Genomic DNA, 15,407 nt, shown 5'->3' with positions numbered 1-15,407 from the left:
GCTTTTAATTTTCTCAGTCAATTTCAGGAGATAGATACTGAGATAGAGAACCGAAACTTTCTACTGAAATTGGAAAATTTGCGGGATCCCAGCTTTGGTTAAGTTCTGCTAAGCTTGATTAGGTTTGATTGTTTTCTGCCAAAAGATTAGTAAATTATAAACAACAAATGCCATAATGGCATTAAGAAAATTCAACATAACAGAAGAATTTGCACATCAGCTCACAGACCAGAAAGTGATATGTAGTTTTCCAGTACCAGAAGTAAAGAAACAGTGAGTTTCAACAGTGAGTTTCACTAGTAAGTTTTTTCTGTGATTAGGTATTTACTAGCAGTGTTTAATCTCCTTGTTCTGCACATGGTATGTTTGTCTGGGGTGTGCAGCATGCATAGCGTCAAACAGTTTGTGGCGGTCTGAGGACAGCAGGGCCTCCCCAAGCCCTTCCCCAGGTGAGACGGTGTCTGTGTTGCAGTTTTGCAGGGGCAGTGGATTGAAAGGAACCACTGTTTGATAGAGAACCAGGGCGGCATCGTGACGCTGCGGCCGGGCCCCGGCGCGCGCTGCTCCGTCAACGGCTGCGAGGTGGCCGGCTCCTGCCGTCTGTCACAAGGCAAGGTTTGCGCTTCCCGGGCAAATGAGCCCTGCGTCATGGGCACCCCATCCCTGCAGCTTAGATCTACAATTGATCTTGAGCAGATCAAAGATGTCTGTCAGCCTGCTGCCAGCTCCACAAGTTTTGATGCATGGCTAAATAAATTAGGCACCCCACAGAAGTAAAATGAAAACATTGGTGACAATATTCTGTCTCCTTTTGGCAACAGTAGTTTGTTGGTTTCTGAAAAGGGAAGCCATGTAGTCAGAGACTTTACTGTGGAAAATAGTGGACACTGTAAGCCAGCTGGCCACTGAAAGGGTTTTTTGGCAATTATATAATATGGTTGAAACAACCTTCAGCTTTTTCACTGTGTATTGAGGTGGAAGCTGGTAGCCACTAAGTCATAGGCTATGATGAATGAGTTCAGATTAAATGGGTCAGGCTTCCACACTTTCAGGTTTCTTAAAGTAGCAGTCTGGCTCCTGGGAACTTGCAATGTTCTCAAAGATATTGTGTAAGGAGTCTTAAAGATACAGTAAAAACAAGTTTTCAGCACTGGGTTGGTTATGGGTTTGGCCTGAAGACATGCTGGCTTTTAATATGAAAGGGGAATTTACAGTTATGTTTACTCTGCAGAGATCTCCAAGATTAGTTTGCTTGAGTGCTGTCATTACAGATTGATAACTCTGCCATTCCGTAGTGACAAATTTTGAAAATAGTTCTCTGTTCTGTGATTTACAGAAAGCAGTTGGTCAGATTTTTTTTAACTGACTATTCTATAGTAGTTTGATGAATTATGTCTCGGTAAATGTCTAATTATTTTGTTTTCACAGGGGCCCTTGTTGTCCTTGGCAAATCTCATAAGTTTAGATTCAATCACCCAGCAGAAGCTGCTATCTTAAGACTAAGAAGATCAGTAAGCTCTAAAACTGTTTTTCTCTGCTATATTTTTTCCTCTTTTTTTCCTTTTTTTTTTTCTTCTTAAAAGCCAGCCTGATAAAGATTATATTTCATCTCATCATCATATTCACTTGCTTCATTTCCTCCATCTAATGGCCTGTAATGACACTAAACCTCTTGTGGGAGGACACTAGCACTTCCTTCAGATGTGCTTAGCAAAAGATGATGCAGATCCCTTGAATAATTTAGTGTTTCCTATTTCTAGTCATGACTACAGTAGGATTGAAACAAAAAGGCAGAATGCTGCAGAAAAGACCAGTTAAGAATCTTTCCACATTTGATACTTTTCTGAGTTATCTTCCTTCTTTGTCATTTCACTGTCTTGAATGAAATATACTAGAAGAAATGGAAAATTTATGGGATTAAGTATTTAAGTGTTGTTGACTCTGGAAGCAGTTAATTGTTACATACATCAGAAATAGACAAAATATTTCTTGGTATGTTAAACTCAGGAAAAAAATTACTGTAAGTTATTATTTGGTTTGCTAGTTCAATAATGTTTAAGAAATGAGGTAGTTCTTAAAATGACTGACAAATGTAACCAAAAACCTAACTTAAAAAATATAAGTTTTCTCATTTAGGAATTAACCATATTATCAACTGCTATTGGCAAGATTCTACCTTTTAAAATGGATTTTCATTTATTAATATTTTCTACTTTCCACTCTCCAATCCTTCTGTACTCACTCCGAGATAAGGAGCTTAACTTCTGTTTGCTTTCATTCTTAATTCCTTGATTAATGAAACATGCTGCACATTCAAATAGAGCTGCAAAAAGAGATGTACTCAGTAACAAACACTTAGCTGTTTTGCTAATTATCAAAGACTAAGCAGAAGTGTGAGATTATAAACTCACATGGGAGGTACTATGCAGTCTTGCACACAATAGGTAACAATGACAGTACTAATGATACCTTGGAACTTCCTGGGTTGCTGTGATTTTTATTTTAATTCCTGTCCTATGTGGTGTGCTTTCTGTAGATTAATGAAACCCCACTCACTATGAGTTATGGAGCTTTGGACTGGCTCAATTTGGATGGAAGTTGCATCAATTCTCCACACTATATCCTTTCTTCTCTCTACAAGTAAGTTTAAAACTGAGAAAAAACCAACTGAACAAGCAGTTTCTCTTTTGGGATGATGTATGAAATAAGGGACTTGGTTCAGACAAAAGAAAGCTGTATACAGAGTAAGTTCTACCATGTTTTTAAGTAAGTAGTCAAAAAGAATTGTCAGAGAAAATACATTGGCCCGACGACTAATATAGAGCATTAAGGTATACAAGCAACAAACCTGCAAAATCATTTATTGATGCTCAATTAAGAAAGTACCTCAGATGAGACTGCCAGCCTTAATTCAGTTCACTTGGACATCTGCTTTACAGCTAATCTATAATTTTTACAATATTATTACTTCAATGCACAGAATGGCCTTTTCAGGATATGATTTAGCCAAGGCAATTATTACCTATTGACTTTCACTGCTAATTTGTTGAGGAAATCAGAAGGTTTGTTCATAAAGTCCCTTTAGTTCAAGTCCTCATTGAGCCCTTCATCTCAGAAAGCCAATGCTGTTCCTTGCTTGTTTTTTTTTAACTGAGCAGTAAATAAGGCATATACTGCTTTCAAAGTGTTGAAGAGCTGCTCATACTCAGTGTTTAGTGTATGCTTTTGTAGCAGAGATTTCATGAAATGGAAAGAATTGGTGTGATGAAGACAGTGATTAATATGTATCAGGAAAATGAATTATGTTCTGTGTTTCAGTTCATAACATTGAAAACAGAATATTACTAAATTAAATAAAACTGTGTTCTTTTTCTTTTTTAATTCCTCTCAGCCTCACCCATTCAATTAACCTGTTAAAGGCAAGAAACAGCCATTTTCTCATTCATATCTGCTGGTGGTTCTGCTTCTTGCTAGTGTTTTTAGTGTGGTAACATACTGGGAATCTTTTATCTCTTTCTAGAGGAAGTATTTAATGTCATTTTTATGAGCATAAAATGTTATCTCTGTTTTAAATATTCTTCATGCTTCTAATCAAGTGGCTTGCTTTCCACCTTAGATAGTGTGTTTTTATATGTTCTCTTTAAGGTATCTAATCTCTGCATTTGCTTTTCATTTGCTGCAGTGATACCTGCCTATACAAAACATTGCTTCATTTTGTTTCTTTACTGAAGAACATTTTACACATCATTGCTATTCTTTTCTTAGGAAAAATTAGAAATAATTTCAAAATCAATGGTTTGTCTAATGACCTTCAAATGTACACACCAAGGTGCTCTTTATGTTGCTAAAAACATTGGTTGTGGAGCTCTTGTCACAAGTTTTTTTGATGAATCTAGAAAAAACTGAAGAAATCCAGAAGCATTTTGAACAGTTTATCACAAATTTATCCTTGATTTTCCCTTTTTAGCCTGACAAAACTGCAGAACATTTCTGATTGATTTTTTCTTCCCTATCATGTTCAGAAAGAAGACTTGTTTGTGTTGAACAATTTTTCAATCCCTTGAACAGGATATTACAAGCATATTACATTGCTTAAAGTTACCCTCATGCTTACCTAAATGGATTTCAGATGGTTACTTCAGTAAAGATGAAAAATGTTATGGTATTGATTTTCTTAGGTTTTATCTATGTCCATCTCTTATAGGACTGATCTGTAAACTATGTCTTATAATAGCTGGGTTTTCACCTTAAGTAATCCAGTGGTCCTACTGTCCTTTTGAATAGTTATTTGACATAGGTAAACTGAAGTGATCCACTCAGCCTTGCTTTGCAGTAACCTGTGGGCCTGTTTCTGTACAGACAAGAAGTTTTGCTCATGGAGGGGGTTATGGTTGAGACATCTAGCCTAAGATTGATATAAGAATAAATGTCAAGTACTAAAAGGTGTGTGTGACCAAACCATAATACAGGACTAAGTCGACTACAGGGAGTGTGTATTTGATCAGCAGTAGAGAAGTCCACCCTAATGCAGGGCCTTGTCTCTGTCAGTAAGAGATGGTTAGAGGAAAGCAGAAGACCAGGTAAAGCTCTGTGTGTGTCTTGTTCTCTGTCCCACTCTCATTTGAAAGTTCTCAGTGCTCTCTCAGCTGCTAGAAATCTGCATCTTCCTCTACTGAAAATGACAGTAACATTGTGTGCAATAGGCTTCAGTGAAGTTTTCTTGCCTTTTTTCCCCAAATATTTATGATTTTCTATTTTTATTTTTGCAGTCAAAAATGTAGAAACTGTGAAGAAAACAAATGTTCTCTTGAACCAAGGTAAGACTATTAATGTGTCTAAATCATGCTGAAATTTTTGGCACCTTCAGCTTTGCCTTTCTCCTGTGCTACACTGATTTCCCCCAGAAGGGATGGAAGCTTTAATTCAAACTATTGTATCATATTGGAACAAGAATCTGTACATGAAGCTGAATTACAGGCAAGGCTCTGCAGCTATGTTCTTTATTCACATGAGATCTTGTGCAAATGGTGTGCATCTTTGTTGCATGTGTAGAATGCATTTAAAAACCATTAATAGAGTGAGGCTTACTCTGAAGTTGCCACCAATTTCCAGCATATAAGAACCCTAAATGTATTAGATTTTGTGCCAATAGTAGGTACTGGGAATACTCATTAGTATTTTGAAAATTGCTTGGATAAACTGGGTTCTCTTCTGGTGAGAATAAAATCGCTTTAGGGAAAAGTAAAGATAAATAATTCCTGGCATAGAATGTGGTTCATTCATGCAAAGGAGCACAGCAGCTGCAAACAGAAGTAATTCAGAAATTGTTGAGTTTCCATGGGTTTAAGAACCTTTTTCATCAGGACCTGATGGTACTTTGCTTTCTTCTGGATTTTTTATTTCAGTCATGTCAATATATGTATTACAGTAATGATTATTAATGATAGGAGTCTTATCTCCCTTGCTGTCAGTATGGTGACATTTTTCTCATCCGTCTTTTATGAATTACAATATTTAATGTACAATTAAAGTTCAACCTTTAATTGTATATTAAATATTATGAGGAATGAGAGGAAAAACTCTTTTCTACCACTGCCCACAAATATTAAAACTTCAGGCATTGTGAGTCATTATACTCTAATTTGGTTGCTTGTTCATACACCCTGCTCATAACAGCCCCAGCAATGCAAATTTCTAGTGTTTGCTGTCAGCCAACAAACACAGAAGGCTTGTGAATGGCATCAGTCGTATTACAGCATCACCACAAACAAGTAGATAAGAAAGGTCTTTCTCCTGCCATTGCTTTAATGCCATACAGCATACAAATAAAAACTCTGATTTTATTGTCTTTGCTGGTTTCAGAAAAAACCCCATAGGAGTTTTTCCATTAGAGTTCAGTGGTATAGCAGTACACTGAATTATTTAGGTGCTTGGAACATGCTTAAACTTTCTTTCCTTGAAAATACCAAAATTGTTAAACTGGGTGAGGGGGAGAAGGAATTCGATATAGCATAACAAACATATTCTAATGAGGCATAGTTCACTTGTCCAACTACCATCTGGAAAATATTCTGAGTTCTCACTAACAGCTTTCATTTGAGAATTTCAAAATGGTCTACCAAAAAAACCCAAAAAGGTTAAAGAAAACTTTTTCATCTCTTAAAAGATACCTCAAATATTCTGTTTCACAGAGAAATGCACTGTGTCAGTTTACAGCAACTCTATGATTTACAGCAGAATTCTGTGAAGGGGATTAGCAGGGTAACTAACAAATTCTATATATAACACACAATGTGAAGTTAGCTGAACTAGAGTTTAAAGAGGCAACATTGGCCTTTATTGGAGAATGTGCTGTGTCTTGTGCCGGTGACTCTTGGCCAAAAAGAGATCTGGTTTAGAGATATATTTAAAGGGGTGCCTTAAATAAGTCGTTGCTTTGCTTTTATTTTGGGGGCTTTGGCAAAGAAAAAGAGGTTTTGCATAGAAAGGCTAAAAAAAACACATATGAAACAGAACAGTGTGATTATTCTCTAAGCAAACCAGTTAATCAGAAATCTAAATGATACTCATTTGATGGTAACTTCTGTGAAGGGGATTACTATGTGTGTAGGTTTCCAAAGATATTTCTAAAGGTTTCTGACTCTGCTGGCCATTTTGACTGATTTCTGGCTCCCATCTCCTGCCCACCACTCCCCAAATTTTGGGTTGAATTCTGTGAGTGGCATTCCTTCAGGAGGCTGAAGGAGGTGACAACACAAGGTCTTTGTATCTCCTTTGTTGCTCTTCCCTTTGCTTTAGGGAGCAGGAGGGAGAGGTTTGGCCCCTGTGTGAGGCAGCAGCAGACGTAGAGCCTGTGCCTGTGCCTGTGCCTGTGCCTGTGCTTGTGCCTCTGCCTGTGCCTGTGCTTGGTGCTGCTGCTGCTCTGAGCCCCTGCGGGAAGGGCCCTGGATTGGACACGGCAGGAGGGGGAGGATGGAGCTGGAGAAGGTGGGAGCAGTGGTGGAGATGTGCATTCGTGGATAGGCTTGTAGCTCTAACTTGTGACTGCCCTCAGTGTGGGGTTTGCAAGGGCACAAAATGCCTTGCCAACATCTTTTTTTCTGCTTTATTTTTAACTCCTTTTCCCTTGGGAAAAATAATTTGTAAATGGCATATAGGACTTGAACACTAGGCAGTCAAAAAGATGGGGATGCTAACTTGACTGATGTTTTCTTTGAGAAAACTGGAGAATTTCAGCTTTTACCACAAGTCATTATTTTTCACTGTGGTTTCTCTATTTGAGCCTTAGGATTTTGTTGCAGCAGGTATTCAGAGCTATTGCTGCCATAGTTACTGGAAGCTGCATTATGCTGTAGCAGCCGCCAGCCTCTGCATCAGCAGCAGAAGTGTTTGGGGAAGAGGGGAGGAGAATTGCACAATAGGATCCCAGAGAGCTGACAACAAAACCGGCTGGAAAAAAATGTGGATTAACAGAGGGTTCGTTTAGCGTGCATCGTGCAAACTTTGGAGAGAAAAATGAGATGAAAAAGCAACGCAGCAGAATCGGTATCATATTAATGTTTTCTCAGTAATTTGTGATTATCTTTAGTTTAGGGTTGGGTGTCTTTTTGTCGTCATTTTACTTGCAGCTTTTAATGGTTTACTTGGAGGAGGGGGTAACTGTTGACACTTCTTGCTGCATTTGATACACCCAGAAATCTGCATGCTTTTATGAAATTCTATGCAGAATTGCTTTTTTTAGTATACTGTATGCTAGAGTATGCTGGTTCTCTGAAACCAAGACTTCATGTATGTCTTGATACCTACAGAAATGAAGCTGTTTCTCTTATGTTTCTCCGGAGGCTATTTTAATTCCTGCTAGAACTGTACTGAGTGCAGATTGCTTGTGTGGAAAAGCAGGCACATGAGCAACAGCGTGCTGGGCTTTTTTCCTGTATCTCATAGCATTCCAGTGTTTCCTGTGTAAATTTACCAGTATATATGATTTAAGATGTTTTAGATAAAAAAAATTGGTGATCTCTCCTACTTATTACAAAATCTAGCTAAATTCCTATGTTAACTGGATTGATACTTGGTTTAGTTTAGTCATTCAAATCTATATGACACAAACTGTGACTGTTCTTTGAATTACTTATTAGATAATTTAGCTATGAAGAGTGTGTGAATCTGTTATTTTCTTTCTGGGCCGTTGTCATGTCATTTTTTAGTTTAGTTTATCATGTTATTTCCACAAACCAGAAGTGTGCTGACATGACATAGCATGTTCAAAGGTAGAAAGGGAGCATTCTGACTTCATGTTCTTGGTTTCAGCAGTTTCTGTTAGAGACAGATCTGTATCCCAAACTAGCCAGTAATTCTGCTCTAACAGCCAGAGGGAAAACATCCTCTTGCATTTCTGTATTATGTAAGTGGCTCTGCATGGATTTTCATTATCTTTTTGTTCCACTCCAGAAAGCTGTCTGTAAGAAGCAGCTTCATAAAAAGCTGTTTAATCTTCAGTCTCTGTAATCAGACCTGGCTTTACTGTTCTGCCTGATTTTTGCTTTGTGCAACTAGAAATTAGGAAATGAAGCAGAGACACTGAAATAACAGCAGAACTGCAACTTGCATATGTACCGGAACAACAGTATTTTGTTACAGAGACTTTAACCTTACAGAGGGAGAGTTGTACCAACCAGCTACATCACCTGAACAAAAGCAGAAAGAATGCTGCAGTGGTTGCTGTGCTGTGTTAGGTTTTCCAAGGGTTAAAGTGGAGTATGTCTGTTCCTCTGGACTCTGCCTTTCTGGGGTGTAGTCACAATATGGAGCTGTGATTAATACCATCAGTTTGGCCTGCCTCGTGTTCTGCTCTGGCTGCAAACACACAGGGCTGCTGGAAAGGATCTCACAATTTCATGTTGGTTCAGCAAAAAGCCATTACTACACACGTGAGGGAATATGCTAGTGCTGCTGAGAGCAAACAGCTCTCTGCCACGTGCATTGTTTGTATTGCTAATTCTCTGTTCCTTTATAATGTGGGGGTGGGGTGTGGTTTCAGCAAGGTTGGGAAGTACAGGAAAAGCTTGTGACCCTCTCACAACTGTAAGCTGATGTTACCTAACCACCCCTGTGGGCATTGTTACGTCTTTCGATTGAAACACAGCTCTGAGTTGTATCATTTACTTAAATGTTCTGGGTTTCAGTTTGTAAGCTGTTTGAAATCTAATAAGTCAATTTTATGGGAAGATTGGCTGAGGGCTAAAAGTCATGGTTAGGAAGAATGAGAGACATTTTATCAGAGGAATTTTATCTAGTTTTAGTAAACAGTTGCAGAACAAAAATTCTTTCACTACTGTTTTAGTATCATGCTTCTTTTCAGCCTGCTGGCAATGACTTACTCCATTTCCTCAGATTCATGCAGAATGATGCTAACAAAAATAAATTAATAGAAATCAGCTCTTCTGATATTTGATTTTCTGATGTTTGATAATGCTAATGGATCCCCATCACTTGTCTTGGATGAATCTACTTCGCTTCTTTACACGTGTCTCAAACTAAGCAACTTGCCCAAGGTCGTGTGAGACCAGTGACAAATTTAGATTCACATTTTTCAACTTTCATACCAGCAGAGGAACCAGAGCTTTCATGTGTCTGTTAGCAGAACAGGTTAAAGGCTATCTCATCACCAGATTCTGCAGAGAGGCTGTTAGGTTTGGTGCATAAGCATCCAGAGGCACTCCTCATCCTGAGGACCTTGTGCAGGCCAAGGATGTGAAAGCACAGAGATTCATGTAACTGCTCCAAAATCAGAAGTGTTTTGGCCCAGATCAGTACTTGAATCTCCAGGTTACATGGTTGCTCCATTAGAAAATATGGAAGGCAACCTCAAAGCTGTGCTTAGGGCAAGCCTCCTTGAGAGTTACCACTGAAACCTTGGGAACTTCGCCTAACAAGAAACTTCAGATTCAATACTGTGTTTGGAAAGTGGTTATTCTTTAGTGAACCAGTCTCTCTTTAAGCTCTGAGTTTGTGCTCCCGTGGTTGGGGGTGTTACAAACACCTGAACACTGCAGGTTTGTAATTGCCATAGGAGTGTTTTGGTGCCACAGGGAGGGTTCAATTCAAACCTACTTCAGCTGAATGGGAAATGAGGCATCCCACTTCTATTTCCTCAGTTTATCTGAGAGCAGAAAAATTACAAATTACAGGGTACTGGCATCTTTGGAGATGAGCCAAGGACAAAGAGATCTTGGACCTGGATATTCTTACAATTGTTTGTGTGGGTGACAAATAGACACAAACCACTTAGCAGATGGCAGTAGCAAAGTTTGTGCTGTTTGCACCATGACAGACGACTGAACAGAAGATATTCTCTCTCAGTTACTCTCAGCATTACATTTACATAAACATTAAAACAGAATTCTGTTTTTCTCGTGGGAGCAAGATTCATAGTAATATTATAAATTATTGAAAATCTTAAAGCTTTTTTGTACTGAGACCTTCCTACTACTTCTTATGAAGTGCAGTGCATGTATCATGTAAAGGTACTCCAGGAGATTTCTAGATTTTCACTGCTCAATTATTTCATCTGTTCTTTCTGCAAAACTATCACACAAAATCAAGTTTTTGCTGTAGAAATGGTTGCTTTGAACATATGCTTACAGTTCTAAATTGAGATGTTAAATTATTCCTGTGTAGCAAAGGTCAAACACTCTTTTCATACAGATGACCTTGTATTGGTAGTGGTTTTACAAACTACAGGATATTTCCAAAGATTTCCTTTGAATTATATTTTTTGAGGTTTTTTAACCTTTAGGGACTCTTTAGACTTTTGGTGTCTTTTATTGCTTTAGAAGTACAATGAATACATAATTTAATTTCTTATTAAAATGTAATTAAAACAAATTTTCAAGACTCAATGGTTTAATTTTCTGAGTTTATATATACTAATGCAGTGTTTAGCAGGCAAAGATCATATACCACCTTTAGATATAATCTAACTTGAATGTTAATAATTTCTTGATGGTAACTTGTGGAGAAGCAAAATATATATTCCTTTCAGAGGGCTAAGAGATCTTGAGTATTATAATGCCTTATGATAAGAAGAGATACTTCTGATTGTTGTTCTGTTGTTGTTCTGATACTTCTGAGATACTTTTGATTGTTGTTCTGTGTGTGTAAAATTTTGGCGCACAGTCAGAAGCCAAACATCTTAGAGAAGATTATAAAGCAGTTTTTCACAGGCTATTCGCTTTTCTGATCCCAATTCTGCTCCAAATATAGAAGCAGTAACCTGATATAGTTCTTGCATCCAACAGAGATTTGGGTGATCAAGGTCTTTTGTTGGCACTGCCAGAGACTGTGGGTGTAATCTTGACAATGCCTGTAAATATTTCTAGGTTGGAGGTTTTGGTCTGAAAACAAAGAATGTTGGTCATTTCTGTAAAGCACTTCGAAGCACTTAGATGACAAGTATCTTATATAGTGGTAATGAAATTTTATCATTTGAAAACAACCCCCTCCCCAGTTTCATCTATGGAAGAATACAGCAGAATAAAAAATGACAATACTTTTAAAAACTCTTTTTGCTGTTATCTTTCTGGCAATGGAATTACCTGCTTCACTGCTAGAGCTTTCATGTTTTCTGGCATTTTTGACACATACAGGGTTGCAGCCTGCTGTGACATGCATATACACAACTATGAGTTTTTGTCATAATGCACCCTTATTGAACTGAACTATGTCTTGAATGTTGTCTGTCTTTCTTTAGTAAGATGATTCCTTTATTACAAATAATATTTGTTTCTGGTTTAAATTCACTGACAACATTTCTAACAGCAGAGAAATAGATGCTGTGCATGAAGAGTATAAGCAGAAACTGAGAGACCAGGAAGCTTTCCACAGAAAACAAATTCAACGACAGCAGCTCTATGTTGAGGATTTAAAGCAGCAGATTCTGAGAGGACAGATCAAAGCAGAGCGGGAACTAGAAAATGACCAAGCACTCATCAACCAGCAAATCCAAGAACGTGAGTACCTGCCTCTTCCCCTGCTTCAACTCCCTTCCATCACTGCATACTTTCATCCTCTCAACATTTTTTGTGCTATTGATACTTCTTTTAATGAGTGGAACTTTTATTATGGCTAATTACTGGATTTCTCCTCCAATTGCCTTTCCCTTGAGAACAGTTACTGAGCTTTGATTAACAGTGCTCCAGCAGCACTGTTTAATTAGCACTGCAGGTCATTAGCGCTGCTGGGAGGGACAGCACCAGCTACTCCCCTGTGGCCCTGAGCCTCCTCTCTCAGCCTGATCCCAATCCTGCCTCCCTACAGCCGTGGTTATGATGATCTCTAGCTTGTCTTCTAATCTATTTCATCTAGGTTTCTTGACAAGCAAAGGGTGCCCGTATAAAGGTGTCATTCCCACCTGGCAAAATCTGCTGTTTGAGCCTGGAAGAAGAAAACTTCTGTGAATTTTTGACAAGGTCTCAGACCAAAACTTATGCAGCCAGCTAACTTTTAATTTTGCCAGCCACAATGAAGAGATTAAAATGAAATTGTTTTAATGGGATATAGCAGAAGAATATGTAGATAGTACAGAAAATCCAGAGAGTTTCCCCAAAATATCTTTTTTTTTTGTGGCTCTGTAGACTTGTTCTCTGCCTCCCTCTAGTTCTGCTGTTTTTACTGTGTTCATGCAAAGCTCAGCCAGGCAGGTAGTTTTTGCCAGCCAAATGCAATTCTTTACTTGGCAATCCACCAAAGTTCTTCACCTTTTCTGTGCCCTCTGTGGCTCAGCTCCTGACAGAGGCAAGTTTTTGAGTAGAGATTATTTAGCATCTTAAGCTTGCAGCTCTCTTGCAGGGAAACTGATCTGCCAAATATTCTGCTTGCTAAAATCATGCTAAAGAGAACACATCCAAAAACAAAGCTAAGAAAAAAAGCTTTGTATGTCAAAACTAAAAATGTTATTAAAAAAAATTAACTAACATAATGACAAAAATGCTTCCCTTTTATCTACGAAGTTACTATAGAGTCAGAATTCCTACTTCTGTGCATGTGCTTTCTGCAGAGCTGCCAATATAAGCAGGACAGGAGACTCATTGTGGTGGGGATCACTAATGAAGTGTGTTTAACAAGATCAGTATTCATCAAGCAAGTGATACCTACAATGTCTCTGCACTAATGGTCTCTTGAACTAGGGAAAATTCCAGACCCCCAAATTCCTCTCTTGCAGCTCAGCTGTGCAGAGCTGCAGGAGGCCCTCATTCATCACATCAAACTTAAATACCTCTTAATTCCTACATCCCTGAATAAGCAACGAAACATTGCTTATTTAGTAAAGGACTGCACATTGAAAGTAAGCTCAGCCAAGAAAAATTGCTGCTAGTAAGAGAGCAGTGCTTTGGGAAACTTGGGTTCTTTGAGAGTGCTTCACTTGTAAAGGAACCTGGCCTGAAATTTTTATGTTGCTTGTTCAGCAATGAAGATTATTTTTTTGTTTGCTTTGAGCACTGAATGTGTATATTTTTATGGCAGCATAAAATATCTTCTTCATTAAGAGAACAGGTTCAAGCCATCACATACAACCTGGTCATGGTGATCTCAATAATGTCTTCTTTTGTTACAGTTCATCATAGCTCAGACTGAAGCTGGTGTGCTCTGAAAAACCTCTAAGCACATCCATTCCTTGCATGGAATAAAAGTATTCTTTCATCTAGGGTTTAAAACAAATCAGCCTGGTTCTGTTCTCTACTGCATCCTCACTGACTGCAAAGATCAGGCTCTGAATATTTAGAGAAGACTTAGTATGTAAGCAGAGGTACCATATTTTGTTATCAAATTAGGCTAATCACTTGTTGTGTGAACATATTTGGCATTTATGAACTGTAGGGGTCATTAATGGAAGCAGAGAATCTAATTCTTTTTGTGGAGTAGAGTGGTAATTCTGTGAAAAATACACATTGACTGGTGGTATGAACTTGTGTTTTTTGAACTGTTTGTCATAATAGCTAAAGGTTGTGTTGGCTTCACCTGCATCTTTGCCATGACAGTATTTGTTTTTTTCGGTGCACATTTAACCCGTTGATCTTAAAGGTCCCTTCCAGCCCAAGCCATTTAATAATTCTTTAATATTATGATTACAAGCTTATATTCTGCAGTTGCTACCTGAGTCCTTAACCCAATGAAGAGGCTTTTAGTCATCAATGAAGTACAGCAACAGTACATTTTTCTTTAAATAGTTTGTTGAGTCTCTACTCTACATGCACAGAAATTCTGTTCTCAAATGACCTCTAAAGGCTGATTAAATTAAGAAACAAGATAGTAACAAGTAATGGTTTTCGTGTGATTTTTACTTTCTCTCAACCATTGTTTTGTTTACAGACCAGCAGTGGCTTATAAATGAGAATAAACGTCTGGCTGCCCTTCAGCAGCAGCAGCAGCAGCAGAGGGAGTTTGCAGTGCAAACAGAGCCAGCGCTGTGTGCAGAGGCTGAGGTGCAGAGCACCACTGGGCTGGAAACCTGCCTTTCCCTGCTGCAGCAGAACAAGAAGAGACTGGTGCAGCTGGAGCTCTTGCAAAGGTACTCCTTAAAAAAGGCCGAAAGAAACATACGGCGGAAGAAGGTCAAGTTCCGGCTGGAAAGGATAGTCAAGAAGCAGAAGCTGTTGGAAGCCAAGCAAAACCTGGAGCAGCTGGAAGCTAGCTGCTGGCTCAGTGAAGAGTGTGTGAAACAATCCCAAGGCCTAAGTGATAATATTGCTGTACAGTGCTCTTTGGATCACCACTTGCAAAAGAGACAGAAAGTGCTGGGTTTGAGGCACAGGCATTTGTTCTGTGACTCGTACCTGCCCCAGGCACCCAGGTAAGCTGATAGCTGCTAAATCCTCTGCACTTTCAAAAGTAACATAAATTCAAGGTATTTTCAGGCCACCTATCCTGAATGCCTTTCAATGTATTGAAGAAAATCCTCAAATCTGCGATATCAGTAAGCCCACTATATTGTACATCACGCTGGAGCTGTTTGTCCTTTTCCTTTGGGTCTGTACAGTGCATTCCCTCCTTATCTGTCTGATGTGGTCTTTCTCCCTTTTTTACATTTCTCTCTCAAGCCTTTCTGCGCTTTTTACCTCTTTGAGAAGGCTTTTTAGAAGTGGCTTAGCTTTTGTTGTTGCCTTGTTCAGACTGTTGGTAAATACTAATTACTGCACCATTTTATCTTATCATCAAACTCTTCTTCAGAATATTGGTATCTTTGGGGTGATTATGGAAAGGACTTTTATACTGGTCAGCCTTTCTCAAGCTGAATAAACATCTCCATGCAAAGCTAAAATGTTGGGATGCTACACTGTCTATCACAGCATGGTCCTTAGCAATTTCCACAGCAGGAAATAGCTAAACTCTGCTCAGTGGATTTCTGT

At 38.6% G+C, this 15,407-nt stretch overlaps 1 protein-coding gene across 1 annotated transcript in view; it reads left to right on the top strand.

Moving 5' to 3' along the window:
* The window catches only part of STARD9 (StAR related lipid transfer domain containing 9), a 94,269-nt gene that overhangs the window by 57,294 nt on the left and 21,568 nt on the right, over positions 1 to 15,407 (top strand). The window contains exons 18-23 of the mRNA XM_064713867.1: positions 473 to 610; positions 1,429 to 1,511; positions 2,537 to 2,640; positions 4,770 to 4,817; positions 11,821 to 12,011; positions 14,371 to 14,851. Of these exons, the coding sequence (XP_064569937.1) occupies positions 473 to 610; positions 1,429 to 1,511; positions 2,537 to 2,640; positions 4,770 to 4,817; positions 11,821 to 12,011; positions 14,371 to 14,851 (1,045 nt within the window). The remainder of the gene's footprint in view (positions 1 to 472; positions 611 to 1,428; positions 1,512 to 2,536; positions 2,641 to 4,769; positions 4,818 to 11,820; positions 12,012 to 14,370; positions 14,852 to 15,407) is intronic.

The sequence above is a fragment of the Zonotrichia leucophrys genome, chromosome 5 (genome assembly GCF_028769735.1).
Source record: "Zonotrichia leucophrys gambelii isolate GWCS_2022_RI chromosome 5, RI_Zleu_2.0, whole genome shotgun sequence".
NCBI lineage: Eukaryota > Metazoa > Chordata > Aves > Passeriformes > Passerellidae > Zonotrichia > Zonotrichia leucophrys.
The sequence above is the reverse complement of the archived record's forward strand: the minus strand, read 5'-3'. Positions and strand labels throughout refer to the sequence as shown.